The sequence below is a fragment of the Moschus berezovskii genome, chromosome 7 (assembly GCF_049115385.1).
Source record: "Moschus berezovskii isolate FMDL1 chromosome 7, NW_MosBer_1.0, whole genome shotgun sequence".
In the NCBI taxonomy this organism is placed as follows: Eukaryota; Metazoa; Chordata; class Mammalia; order Artiodactyla; family Moschidae; genus Moschus; species Moschus berezovskii.
The window spans coordinates 48,838,059-48,851,305 of NC_142466.1; the positions used below are offsets into that span (position 1 = coordinate 48,838,059).

The 13,247-nt window shown below is 42.3% G+C and overlaps 1 protein-coding gene across 2 annotated transcripts in view; it reads right to left on the minus strand.

Moving 5' to 3' along the window:
- VLDLR (very low density lipoprotein receptor) overlaps positions 1-13,247 on the minus strand; it is a 33,911-nt gene that overhangs the window by 10,805 nt on the left and 9,859 nt on the right. For both annotated transcript variants that reach the window (XM_055428318.2, XM_055428317.2), the window contains exons 2-9: positions 9,978-10,097; positions 5,189-5,311; positions 3,672-3,794; positions 1,640-2,011; positions 1,415-1,537; positions 1,202-1,324; positions 640-759; positions 401-526 (exon numbers count right to left, since the gene is read on the minus strand). In XM_055428318.2, coding sequence (XP_055284293.1) covers positions 401-526; positions 640-759; positions 1,202-1,324; positions 1,415-1,537; positions 1,640-2,011; positions 3,672-3,794; positions 5,189-5,311; positions 9,978-10,097 — 1,230 coding nt within the window. The remainder of the gene's footprint in view (positions 1-400; positions 527-639; positions 760-1,201; positions 1,325-1,414; positions 1,538-1,639; positions 2,012-3,671; positions 3,795-5,188; positions 5,312-9,977; positions 10,098-13,247) is intronic.

Genomic DNA, 13,247 nt, shown 5'->3' on the forward strand with positions numbered 1-13,247 from the left:
AAAAGTGAGGGCACTGCTGAACACTTTAGGAGTACTCTTGCTGAAGTCCATGCCCCTGGGTCTGCGAGCACTTCCTACTGTTTAAGAAGGCAGTCCTCAGGTCACACACAGCATTCAACAAAAGAGGGCAGCTGATGAATAAGTTACTTATTTGAATTGCACTCGAGTTTTGGAAGCAGAGAATACGCAGGTATTCATGATATATATGTAAAAGGAATTGACCAAGGCAGGCATCTGGGGCAATGATTTGCTATCTAACATGCAACTGTGAATTTACTAGCATTGCTCTCAAGTACTATTTTGTTTTCATATTTCATTTGGCTGTTGCAGCACTGGCTGTGCCTTTCATGAGCACTTGCTCATAAAGGTACTAGAGCAACACCAGCCCAAGTCCATTTACCTACTGCCTTGCACACGCCTGTGGCAAGATCCATTTGATAGCCACGACTACATTCACACTTGTAACCGCCTTTTAAGTTGATACAAATTTGACTGCAGATTCCCGGATTTTGGCATTCGTCAATATCTAGGAGGGAAATTAGAATTAGTCTTGCTATTCCTAGATGACCTACAGAGATCTTCTGACCTTTCCCATCAACCCCCGCACCCCCTGTTCTCAGGCTCTGTTCTTCCACTCACCTCCACAGGTTTTCCTATCTATGAGTTCAAACCCAGCTGCACAGTCACATTCATAGCCTATAACTAGGTCTTTGCAGATATGGGAGCATCCGCCATTATTAACCAAGCATTCATTTACATCTGAAATAAAAAGGTAGTAGAGTTACTCAATACTCAAATTGATATTTGATCTACTAACATTTAAAATCCAGGCTATTTGTGATAACTTGTCTAGATAGTCTAGTCAAACCCATGATTTTTCAAGATCTAATAATGTGCCTTGCAGATATACATCTCAGCCTGTATTGGGGGAATAGTAAACCCAATCTCTTGGCAAGTTAACAGTTGCTTAAACAGTATTTAGTCAAGGATCTCTATTGCTGATTGGTTATCATTAAGTGGGCGAAACTATGAACTACTTTGTCAGCACTTTTAAGTCATAACGTTTCACTTTTAAGCCCAGCAACTGAACCTAATTCATTAAAGTAGTTTACCCAGGCATTAGGCAGGCTCCAAACCACATTAGCTCTGCTGGGTCTACTGAACCTGTCCAACTCTGTCCTCACGCAACCCCTTTACTTACGGCATTCTTTCAGGGGCTCGTCACTCCAGTCCCTGCAGTCCTGCTTCTGGTTGCACACTTTACTGATATCAATGCATTCCCCACTTCTGCACTTGAATTTCCCGGGACCCAAGCACTGATTGACTACAAACCGAGACACGGAAGAGAGATTTCATCAGTGGGTCTGATCAGAGCAATCATTGGACTAACAACCCACAACCAGGGGACACCTACCGTTCTTGCAGTTGACTTCATCAGAACCGTCCACGCAGTCTCGGATGCCATTACATTGCCTGCTGCCATGGATGCAGCTGCCATCCTCACACTCAAACTGGTCGGGTCGGCAGGTTCGAGAAGCTACAGGGGGAGAGAATGGCATGGGGTGAAGTCAGCCGAAGTGTCCCTGGTGGATACCTGGGTGAGAGCTGAGCATGCCACACTGACAGGAAAGTGACTTACGACAGTTGACCTCATCGCTGCCGTCCTTGCAGTCGGGATCCCCGTCGCATCGCCACTTCTTATGGATGCACTCGCCAGAGCCACACTGGATCTCGCTGGCCGGGCACCTGGTGTGGACCACTGGCTGGCGGCCACACTGCTCCAGGGACTCATCCGACTGGTCTGAGCAGTCTGCGTCGTCATCGCACACCCAGCTGATGGGGATGCAGGAGGAGGTGCTGCACTGGAACTCGTGGGGCCCGCAGGTTGGTGGGGCGCAGTCCAGCTCATCGCTGCCATCACTGCAGTCATCCTGGCCATTGCATATGAAATTCCTGGAGATGCAGCGGCCACTGGAGCAGGTGAACTCATCAGAGCTACACGTTATGTTGCCTATTGAGAGAGAAGATGTCCCTTTGAAAACTCATCAGGACTTGTCCTTTCAACCTCTTGTCCCCAAATCTAACATGCAGGTCATGGATCATGAACCCCAGCTTTTTCACCTAACTTAAAAGTGAAAGTTGGATTATATCAATATTTCCCAGAACACTGGGAAACAGCCTTAACATGTAAAACAGGCAAGGACATTTGAAAAGGAACAGAAATGAAGGAATAAGAAAATAGATGAAGACTAGAAATTCATTTGGGATAAGAAGCATCTTAAAGGAACAGCAATTAATAACTTAAACTGTGACAAGATACCTCACTGGGAAAGGTGGACATGAGTTCTCTTTAAATGGTTACCCTGCTCATCAGGCCAGGCCACATCCTGAGCTGAGATGACCAGGCATCAGGTACATGAGCAAACATCCACTCCTAATAAGCATTGTGACACCATCACCAAAAAGAAGCCTCCGTGTATTATACCACCATACACGGTTCCTTCTCTTTTGGTCCTTCCAATCAGGATCAGGAGTAACAGGTCTTAAATATTTTCAAGTTTTAGAAAGTCACTTTTGGGGCTAGAACTGCAATCTAGCAGCCAGGTGTGCTAATAATGATAAGCTAGTCAGTTCATATTTTGACTCAGATTCCTGCCAAATTAATAAAGGTCAAAATTTGGTGGTAATTGGGGTGGAGACCACGACTCTCTTGGGAAGCAAAGTCTAGATTGAAGAGGGAAACACTTGGCAGCTCCATGGCTTACCAGTACATAAAGCTCAGTTCTAGGATTCAGTGCCAAAACTCATTGGACTAGGTGCAATGGTAATGACCTTGGGATGTGACTTCTACACACAAGACTGGTGTTTCAACCACAAGTGAAGTGCCCTCAACACATTGTACACTTACTGCATCAGGAGCCTATGCCTGTCAGGCTCGGCAGCTGTGGTTTTAAAGGCCCTATAAAAAGGTGGACGCTTGAAAGAACATTCAAAACAATGTCTGTTCAACCTAAAGATTTTCCCAGGGCCTCACCTTTAACATGGAGCATTTTATTACACGTTTTCCAAGAGCAGAAACATGAAAGGCTAGGAAACAGAGTTAGTTTTTACAGGTAGGAACTGTGATAGGAGACAAAGGTACCACCAGTTGGCTAGAGTTTTCTTTGGGTATCACCAGCAAGACGTTAATTTGTCCTTCTGTTCCAGTTTAGCTTTTGGAAAGGTTAAAAGAGAATCTAGTTTGGGGGCTGAGGAATGCTTGTGTGAGACTCAAGTAATTTATGCCACTAGGCAGATCCAGTTTCGACCTGGGGATGTGTTTGCTGGCTTAAGTCTCCTCGTTTGATGGAGCCCAAGTGAGGAAGGCCCACGAGCAGCTGTCCTAATCGAGACAAGAGTTCACATAATTGCTGCTTCACTGAGCCATCTCTACATGGAAGTGCCTTGGAGGACTTACCTTCTTATTTCTATTTGCCTAGAAGAACCAGCCAAGCAAACAATGGTCAGTTACCATGCACACTTCTCTGAGTTTGAGGGCAGTTAGGAAAGACAAGGAGTTGAGCAGGTAGTGAAGTCACTAGAAAGCAAGTCAAGTCAACTGCACCTTCACGCCCACCCTTCTTGGAGCAAGAGGGTCTTTGGGTTAAGCCACTCAACACTGATCTTCTTACCACAGTTTTCTTCATCTTCTCCACTGTCACAATCATTTTCACCATCACACCGCCAGGACACTGGGATACACTGAGTGGAGCGGGCACCACAGCTGATTTCATTTATGCGGCATGTTCTCATATCTGTTGATGACATACAGTCTCAAAAGAGCCTCCGAACTCATCAGCACAAAGCTGCTGCTCCTGTGCTGCCTGGAAGTGGTGAGATCTGTAACTCAGTGGCCAGGCACACAGCTGAAATTCAACTGACTAGCTGGAGCCTGGGCAGATCTTCCGTCGGCTCCATGGCTGGGGAGCCAGGCCAGCCGAGACTACCTGGCAGTCCACCCGAGGGCCTTGACCGTGCTATTCTGTCAAGGTTCTGTGATGTGTGCACTCCTGGCTTTTGTTTGGCATGGTTGGGTTCCTTGGCTGGCCTGCACCTTGACCATTATGTATTTGCTGGGTATCAAGTGACACACCCAGATATTGGCAACTAATGACAACTTCATTAAAAGACAGATGGTCTAATACCTGTGAAGTCTTCTTTTGCCTGAATTTCTTCACAGGCCTCCTTCAGATTGACATCTTGTGAAGTAGGGGCACCCTCTAATTTTTGACTTTACAGGGTCATCCCCCACTAAAACTTGGAGCGCGATCTTTATGGAACCCATCTCCACCTATGCTAACTTACCTCCTTTGGCCAGTGCTCTTATTACTCACCTTACTTCTTGCCTGGAGAACTGCAACTAACACACGTCTCTTCCTTTTCGCTTAATCTTCCTTTGTAATCTTATATTCCAGACCTAAACTTTGTTCATATTAGACTTCCACTTTTACTGCTTTAACAGGCCTCTACTGCCTTAGAAGGAACATGAAAACTTTCTACACCAGGATATGCAAATGATTCTAATTTATCTATCCCACATCATCTTCCTCTATGATCTCATAGACTTTCTCCTGAATGTCAAGCCTAAGGACACATGTGTATTTGCATACCTATGAAGTTTCTCTTATATAAGAACAAGCTGTAAGCTCCCTACTTAAATAACTTTAGCTGACCTGTTTCTTAAAATCACTCATATCATCCTGTTTCTAGTCACCTTACCCCTTCAGCAGTAGATTTTTTTTCTCATAACATGAGAATCTCTGCATCTGAAAGCTTATACTTGGTGCACAGGGGACCCTCACATCTTGACTTAGCTTCCAGGACCAGAGTACCATCTGCTCAGCGTCATTATCATTGAACATTTGAAATCTATGCACCTAGTCAAGGAGTTCTTAAATCTTCTGGCTTCAGTCTTAAATGTTCAATAGTGAAGCTACCCAAGAGAATGTCAGTCTTTTTAAGATTAGGGAGAACATTCTTTAATGTTATTCAAGATTGACTGATAATGATCTGACTGACCTTGGAGTCAATTGGCCTAACTTTAAAGAAGGGCAAGGAAAACTAAGCAAGTTTTAGAGTATACAATACTTAGAGCTATGAGACATGGAACAGCTTGGGAAAGTTCAAGTCCAAAGCAAGGCACACTCACGGCACTGTTCTGGGCTTTCATCAGAACCATCTTCACAGTCAGGATCCCCGTCACACTGCCATCGATTAGGAACACACTGGCCATTGTTGCACACAAAGTCAGACTCGGCACATGTCTTCTTCACTACAGAAGTGGATATGCAGGGTTAAAGTTGAAGTCACTCACCCAAGAGCCCTACATTCCCATTAGGGGTACAACTGCATTTGAGATGCTTTACTCTAAAAATAAAGCTAAGTCAATTAGCAGTCAACTGCTGATATCCAGCAGGACCTTAGAAAAATGTCTTTTTCCCTCATTTTCCCCTAAAGGAAGAAGGTGATCATTTGAGAGACTTGGAGGACACTGAGATCAAGGGATCCCTTCCAATGAACTTCTTGCTCATTTTATAACACTGAGATTGAGTAATAAGTTCATACTTTTCATGCATTTCTTCCAAGTCATTTAAGTGCTTCATAAGTTTAACAGTCAAACATTTCATCTTATGACTGGCTCACAGTATAACTGTTATAGGGGCACCTTGTAACAACACATGGGTTAGCATAGAGACAGAGGGCCAAGCTCCAGTACCAAATACTGTCACCCCTACATCTATTGGGGCAGAGGAACCCACTGGATAAGAAATATAGGAAGCTCAAATCTGAGTGTAAGAGAAGTTGTATTTAGCAACTGAAGGGTGGGCTCACATCAATCACATTAACCAGCTAAAAGTCACTGAACTTACCATGGAAACTGCCAGTCCTCATAACTGATTACTAGAGTTAAACAGCCTGAGACAAGGTATCAGTTCTGCTACTAATTCTTACTAGGACACACTTTTCTCCTTAATTAGGGTGACTATGTAATTTGTCCAAATTGACATAGTCTCAGTAGAAAGAGGGTACTCTTATTTTTACCAGGAAGATAAATGTCATTCCAGGATTGTGCTAAGCAAAGCAGGCAGCTTGGTCCTCCTACCCATGAGGAGCTCCCTACCCAGGGAGAAAGATGAGTCTTGACAAGGAACCACATATGGCATTCCAAGAGCATCCTTCTTAGGTTATATTCTTCCTTGCCCCTGTGCCTATATTTTCTGCTTGAATTTCCAGTTTAAGTCATTCTTTAACAAATATTCTGAATGGAAAATCAGCTAAAAGTCAACAATTTATTGAAAATATGAAAGATGCCACTTCAAGTCAGAGGTTTAAGCTAGGTACAACTCTCAATTCAGAGGGCTGCTCTGGGTTAGCCTCAGATATTGTTAATGGGGTGACTTCCTAGGTGGTGCAGTGGTAAAGAATCCACCTGCCAATGCAGGAGACACAGGAAATGCAGGTTTAATCCCTGGGTCAGGAAGAGCCCCTGGAGAAGCGAATGGCAACCCACTTCAGTATTCCTGCCTGGAAAATCCCACACACAGAGGAGCTTGGCAGGCTACAGTCCACAGGGTCGCAAAGAGCTGGACACAATTGGGCAATGAGCATTGTGAATGGAGAGATGGGATTATAGTCAACTTCTAGAACTCAAGATGGGATGATCAATGATGATGATCTGAAAAGGATTATTTATATCCTAAAATTGTGTAGCCAAGGGAACAAGAAAGGCCATATTACTTTTCAGATTCACACCTGCTTCTAAAATCACTGAAATGCTCAAACCCGTGTTCATGGTTTAAGTGATATCCATGGCCCATCTTCTCCTGAGCCTGTAGGAAGATACCAGAGGGTCTCGGTTATTATAATTCACCCTGCGATACTCTTCAGAAGTTGTGAAAGAGAGAGTAGGGAGGGAATGGTTATAAAGAGACCTCATGAATTTACAAAGTATAAGATGTTACAGGGATAGAAAAGATTGGTTGTATTACAAAGTGAACAAGACACACATAGGGTCAGTAGATTGCTAGGGTTTCTTTCTCTCCATTCTGAACACAGACTGGGAGTGTAAAGATGGCTATTGGCCTTTGAGAGATGGATAGAAACTTAGATGTGTCACGGGGAAAGAGAACTGCTAGTTCCATACTGAGGGTATCCGAGTTACTGATTTATCAGGTCAGCCTGACAGCTTAGAAGAATGAGTTACTGGGACTCATAGAACATGGCTTGTGGAATCCAAGTTGAAGTTGACTAAATATGCTAGTTGACATGCTTGAAAGAATAAACCCTGCTGAAGTTGTAACCAAGTTCAACATCAAGAGGTTGACAGGAAAAACAGGAAGTAGCTTTAGAAGTGTTAAGTAATTGTGTAGCCTTTCATGGCAGAACATCTCCAAATAAGCATTCACAGCTTCCAGAGCAAAGCTACCACTTTCCTTCTCTACTTTCATACCTGGAAAGCAGAGACAAATTATGGCCAAGAATATATTTCCTTTCTCCCATTTTGTGTGATCTAGATTGTATGTACATCTACCTCCTTATCTCTTCTAAATCTTCCTGTGATGTAGCTAGAATTGATTGATGTGGAGACTATTTTAGGAAAAGCCAGTGATGACCCCTACAATGACTCAGGTTAGTTTCTACTGAGGTAGTCAGATGGTAAAGTAAGACTTCAAAACTTTCAAACATGGAGATAATAATTACTCTCTAAGAACATAAAAGGGTTTTGCCAAATACATAGCTTAGCACAGAAGAAGAATTGCTACTTACAGCAAGAGCATGGTTGACAAGAGTGAGGTCCTTTAGTGAGAAAACTAGTGAAAGAATTATATTATCCAGGTAACACAGAAAGAGCATGGAGCTCAATATTTTGTAGAGTAGATTAAGATCTTAGTGTTGGAATGCAAAGATGTAAACATGTCACATAGAACTATTTTTGGTCCTGAGACTGGAGATAAGCTTCTTTCCTGAGATTGCAGAATGGACTTACTCTGCTTCCAAATGAGCTACTAATTTACATACTGGCATGCAGGCATCCATGATATTGCTCTGAGAGCTCAAGCACAGGACAGCCTGCCAGGATGTGTATACTACAGAATTTTAGTAATGATGCATGAAGAAGCAGGCAAGGGCCTAACAAGACAGCAGTTGATGAAAACCACACTTAGCTTCTATTTTTCTTCTGTAGTTTTAATTTGTACAGCAGATATCTTCATGTAATGTCTTTTAAAAGGTAAAAGGCAACGTTATCAACAGCATTCATGAACAACCTGTCTCAGCAATTTAATAACACAGAACAAAGGGATCATAAAGCAAACTTCAGCTTGTATTCAAGGTCCCTAAATGCTATCATGACATGTAGTTCACAGCTTTCCTGGCTTAACGAGAGGTCACACCAATTGCAAAAGCAGTCATTTCTCACAATAATCTTTTAATAGATGCTGATCGATCGGTATAATGGTATATCCCTATTTTCTTGGGGAAAAGAATGTCTTCCATCCTGTCTAGTGCTTTAAAATTAGCATCTCCGGAGAAAAGGAATTGTAAAAGAATCCTTATCTGATCTTTGATCTGGGTTGGCTTATGAGTTGGGACTCATAGAACATGGCTTGTAGAATCCAAATTGAAATTGACTAAATAGGCTAGTTGACTACACTTAGCAACTAAATATGCTAGTTGAAGTTGACTAACTATGACAGGAATTAATTTCTGAAACTGCAAGGGATTTCTTACTGTCCATGGCTTGCTTTTTGGGGGTCAAAACCATTTGAGAATTAAAAAAAAGTCTTTTCGAAGCAATCTTCTGTCTCTATTCCTGGCCCTCCCCTCCCTTTCCCTAGCTTCCTACACCAAAAGTTTGTCTTAAGATCAACCAGGTCCTTTCATTTGAAAGGAACTCCACTTTATCTTCACGATTCCATACTCAGGTCAATAACCTCACACACTCATTTGTATTTCTCCTAGCCCAGCACAAGCTGGAATCAAGATTGCCGGGAGAAATATCAATAACCTCAGATATGCAGATGACACCATCCTTATGGCAGAAAGGAAGAGGAACTCAAAGGCCTCTTGATGAAAGTGAAAGAGGAGAGTGAAAAGGTTGGCTTGAAGCTCCACATTCAGAAAACAAAGATCATGGCATCTGGTCCCATCACTTCATGGGAAATAGATGGGGAAACAGTGGAAACAGTGTCAGACTTTATTTTTTTGGGCTCCAAAATCACTGCGGATGCTGATTGCAGCCATGAAATTAAAAGACGCTTACTCCTTGGAAGGAAAGTTATGACCAACCTAGATACCATATTAAAAAGCAGAGACATTACTTTGCCCACCAAGGTCCATCTAGTCAAGGCTATGGTTTTTCCCGTGGTCATGTATGGATGTGAGAGTTGGACTGTGAAGAAAGCTGATCAACAAGAATTGATGCTTTTGAACTGTGGTGCTGGAGAAGACTCTTGAGAGTCCCTTGGACTGCAAGGAGATCAATCCTAGGTGTTCATTGGAAGGACTTATGCTAAAGCTGAAAGTCCAATACTTTGGCCACCTCATGAGACGAGTTGACTCACTGGAAAAGAGTCTGATGCTAGGAGGGATTGGGGGTAGGAGGAGACGGGGACAACAGAGAATGAGTTGGCTGGATGGCATCACCGACTCGATGGACATGAGTTTGAGTGAACTCCGGGAGTTGGTGATGGACAGGGAGGCCTGGCGTGCTGCGGTTCATGGGGTCGCTAAGAGTCGGACACGACTGAGCGACTGAACTGGACTGAACTGAACTAGACCAGAAAGTATAGAATCTTTGGACTCTGGTTCAAAGCAATTCTTAGGAGTGGATTCAGAATCTTGACACATTTATAGAAGCGAACATAACGTCATCCTCTTTCAGTAAAATGCCCAAGTCCTAGTGAGGAGATAGGTGAGACTGTCTATTCTTTACTCACCACAGTTCTTCTCATCACTGCCATCAGCGCAGTCTTCATCCCCATCACATTTCCACAGCAGTGTGATACATCGGCCATTTGTGCACTGGAACTGGGAGGCTTCACATTTGGCTTTTCTTCCTAAAAGCAGAAGGGAACACTTAGCTAAGCTGGGACACCTGGATGGTAAGTTAGAGATGCTAGTTACCTGAAACCCACGGATAGGCGTCCTCTCAGAGAGACAGGTGTAGCCTCAGAGGCTGTAACAATTGTAGGGGCTGGAGCTCCAAGGGCCTTGGGGCAGTGGCTGACAGTAATGAGTTCTTAGCTGAGCACACACTATCTACATAAAACTAGATCTCCCAGTCTCTCTTGCAGGAGGCATAGCCATGGGATGTTCTGGTTGATGGATGTAAGCAGAAATGGTATATACAATTTCTGGGAAATATCCTCAAAGGGACAGGGGATCCAGTTTCCTCAATTTTGTTCCTTTCTGGTTCCTGAAAACTAGGCCTGGAGGCTGGAATAGTGATCTTGGGTCAATGAAGCCAGACCAAGATATAAGGAATGTAGATCGACTACAAACTGCAGGTGGTGGGGCAGGGGTTCACCTGTGGACTCATTTCTCTCATTTGTTTAAGTCATTTTGTGTCACCATAATCATGCAGCCAAATCCTAATCCTTTAATGGCATTTCTTGCCCACATTCTATACTGTTACTCATCAATGATGTTTCTATTATGAACAAAGTAAAGGAGATTTAGAAGAGGTGGCAAGGATAGAGGTGAGGTTAATACATGGCTCCTTAGAATCTAATTGGAAAAAGATATGTTTACAAAATGACTCCAAGATAAGATAAAAAGCATGAAGAAGATATAGTTAAGAGGTGAAGGGAGATCATTTTTTTAAATCTAATTTTTATATTAGAGTTGATTTACAATGTGTTAGTTTCAGGTGTACAGCAAAGTGATTCAGTTATACATATATCCAGTCTTCTTCAGATTCTTTTCCCACATAGGGAATACTTACTAGAATACTGAGTAGAGTTCCCTATGCTATACGTTAGATCCATGTTGATTATCTACTTTATATATAGTAGTGTATACATATTAATCCCATATTCCTAATTTATCCCTCCCCCAGTTCCCCTGTGGTAACCATAAGTTTGTTTTTAACATCTGTGAGTCAATTCTGTAAACAAGTTCATTTGTATCAGCTTTTTAGATTCCACATATAAATGATATCATATGATACTTGTTTTGTCTGACTTATTTCACTTAGTATGATAATCTTAAGTTCTATCTGTGTTGCTGCAAGTGGCATTATTTAATTTCATTTTAATAACTGAGTAATATTCCATTATATTGGGTTGGCCAAAAAGTTCGTTTGGGTTTTTAAAATGAACTTATCACATATCACATCTTCTTTATCCACTCCTCTGTCCATAGACATTTAGACTGCTTCCATGTCTTGGCTATTGTAAACAGCACTGCAATGAACACAGGTGTGCATGTAGTTTTTTGAATTATGACTTTCTCCATATATATGCCCAGGAGTGGGATTGCAGGATCATATGGTAGTTCTATTTTTAGTTTTTCAAGGTACCTCCATAGTGTTTTCCATAGTGGCTGTACCAACTTACATTCCCACCAACAGTGTAGGAGGGTTCCCTTTTCTGCACACCTAAATAAAGGGAAATCATTTTTAACTTAGTGATGCGAGAACAGCAAAACAGGGTAAAGCCACACACCTGGATTCTATTTCTCTGAGCCTCAGTTTTCCTGTGCTCAATGGATGAATATAATCCACATAATGGCAAGAATGAACACTTGGAAGTAGGGCACTTAGTTTTTTGCCGGGCATAGGGCAGCTAACATTCAGGTGTTTCCTATCATTAGCAGGTTTGCCCCCTGGAGGATGCAATTTCTTTGAGATAAAAGGCAAAGATTTGGTTGCTAAATGCTGATATATTCCTATTATTTGAGAAAACCAGCCAGTGGAGGCATACAGTTCATGTAGAATCCTTAGGGAGGCCTTCTTGCACCTTTCAGCATCTGCAGCTGTGGCACGCAGGATAAGAACAGATGCTATAGTGACAAGCACAGACTGGGACTCTTGTATTATGTACACAATGCTCTAGTTGGCCTCCCTACTATCAGCTACTCCCTACTGTCTGGGAGCATTCTAGGCTTTGTGGCTAGTTCCCAGGAAGATTAAAAGTTGGTTCTAGTTTACTATATGGGTGTGTGATTACTTATGTACTAAATGTGCTCGTTTCAAAACTATATGTATCATTCTGCCCTCAAGAGTCTAGTTAAGCTAGGACCCAGATTCAAAGGGGGTGTGACTCAATGGCACTTCCTACCTATATTTCATTTTTCAATTTTTAAAACATTTAAAATTTTTGGCCCCACCACACGGTTTGCAGGATCTTAATTTCCCAACCAAGGACTGAATCCAGAACCCAACAGTAAAAGCACTAAGTCCTAACCATTGCACCACCAGGGAATTCTGCCCAGCCCCAGTTTTTTGGGTTTTTTAAATTTTTCAATGTTAACCATTTTTTATTATTTATTCATTTGGATGTTCCCCGACCAGGGACTGAAGCCAAATGGCTGGGGGGTATCTGAACCAGGGCCTACTGGCTATAGTGCTTTATCCGTACTACCTCTGAAAGTTGTGGGAGTGGTCAGAATCTACTTTGAATACTTTATTTGAAAAGTTAAAAAAAAAAGAGAACAATTTATAGTCAGAGAACAGAAATATACATATATGACAGAAAAGTCAGGTTGCACTTAGAATACCTTTTAAAAAGGTTTTCGTTACCAAAAACTGGTTGGTCAAAATGAGAGGCAAAATCATGGAAAAGATAACCATATAATCTGACTTGGACAGGACTTTAAAGTAGACAATAGATAATGGTTTTCCACTTCGGGGTTAGGTACCTGGCAGATCTCTTTAAAAATGAGTCTTAGATTTTATAGACACTCAAGCTGCTCTGAGATGAAAGATGGGCACACAATAGCCTAAGGCTGGTGTTTAGTCCACTGTCACCTTAAGGAGGCTCCCTGAATGTAACTGTAACATACAAGTCATCAACAGTAACAAATACTGGGCTAAAACCCCAGCAGTGCCGCCTTAAGAGTGGCTGCTGAGTGGACTCAGGACAGACACAGGCGTTTTCTTAGTGTTTATTCCAATATCTTTAGACAAAAAAGGAGTTTAATTTCTACCTTTTCTTATCTCAGATGTTTCCACTTCACCCAAGCTTCTGCCCAATGGTCATAAAGCT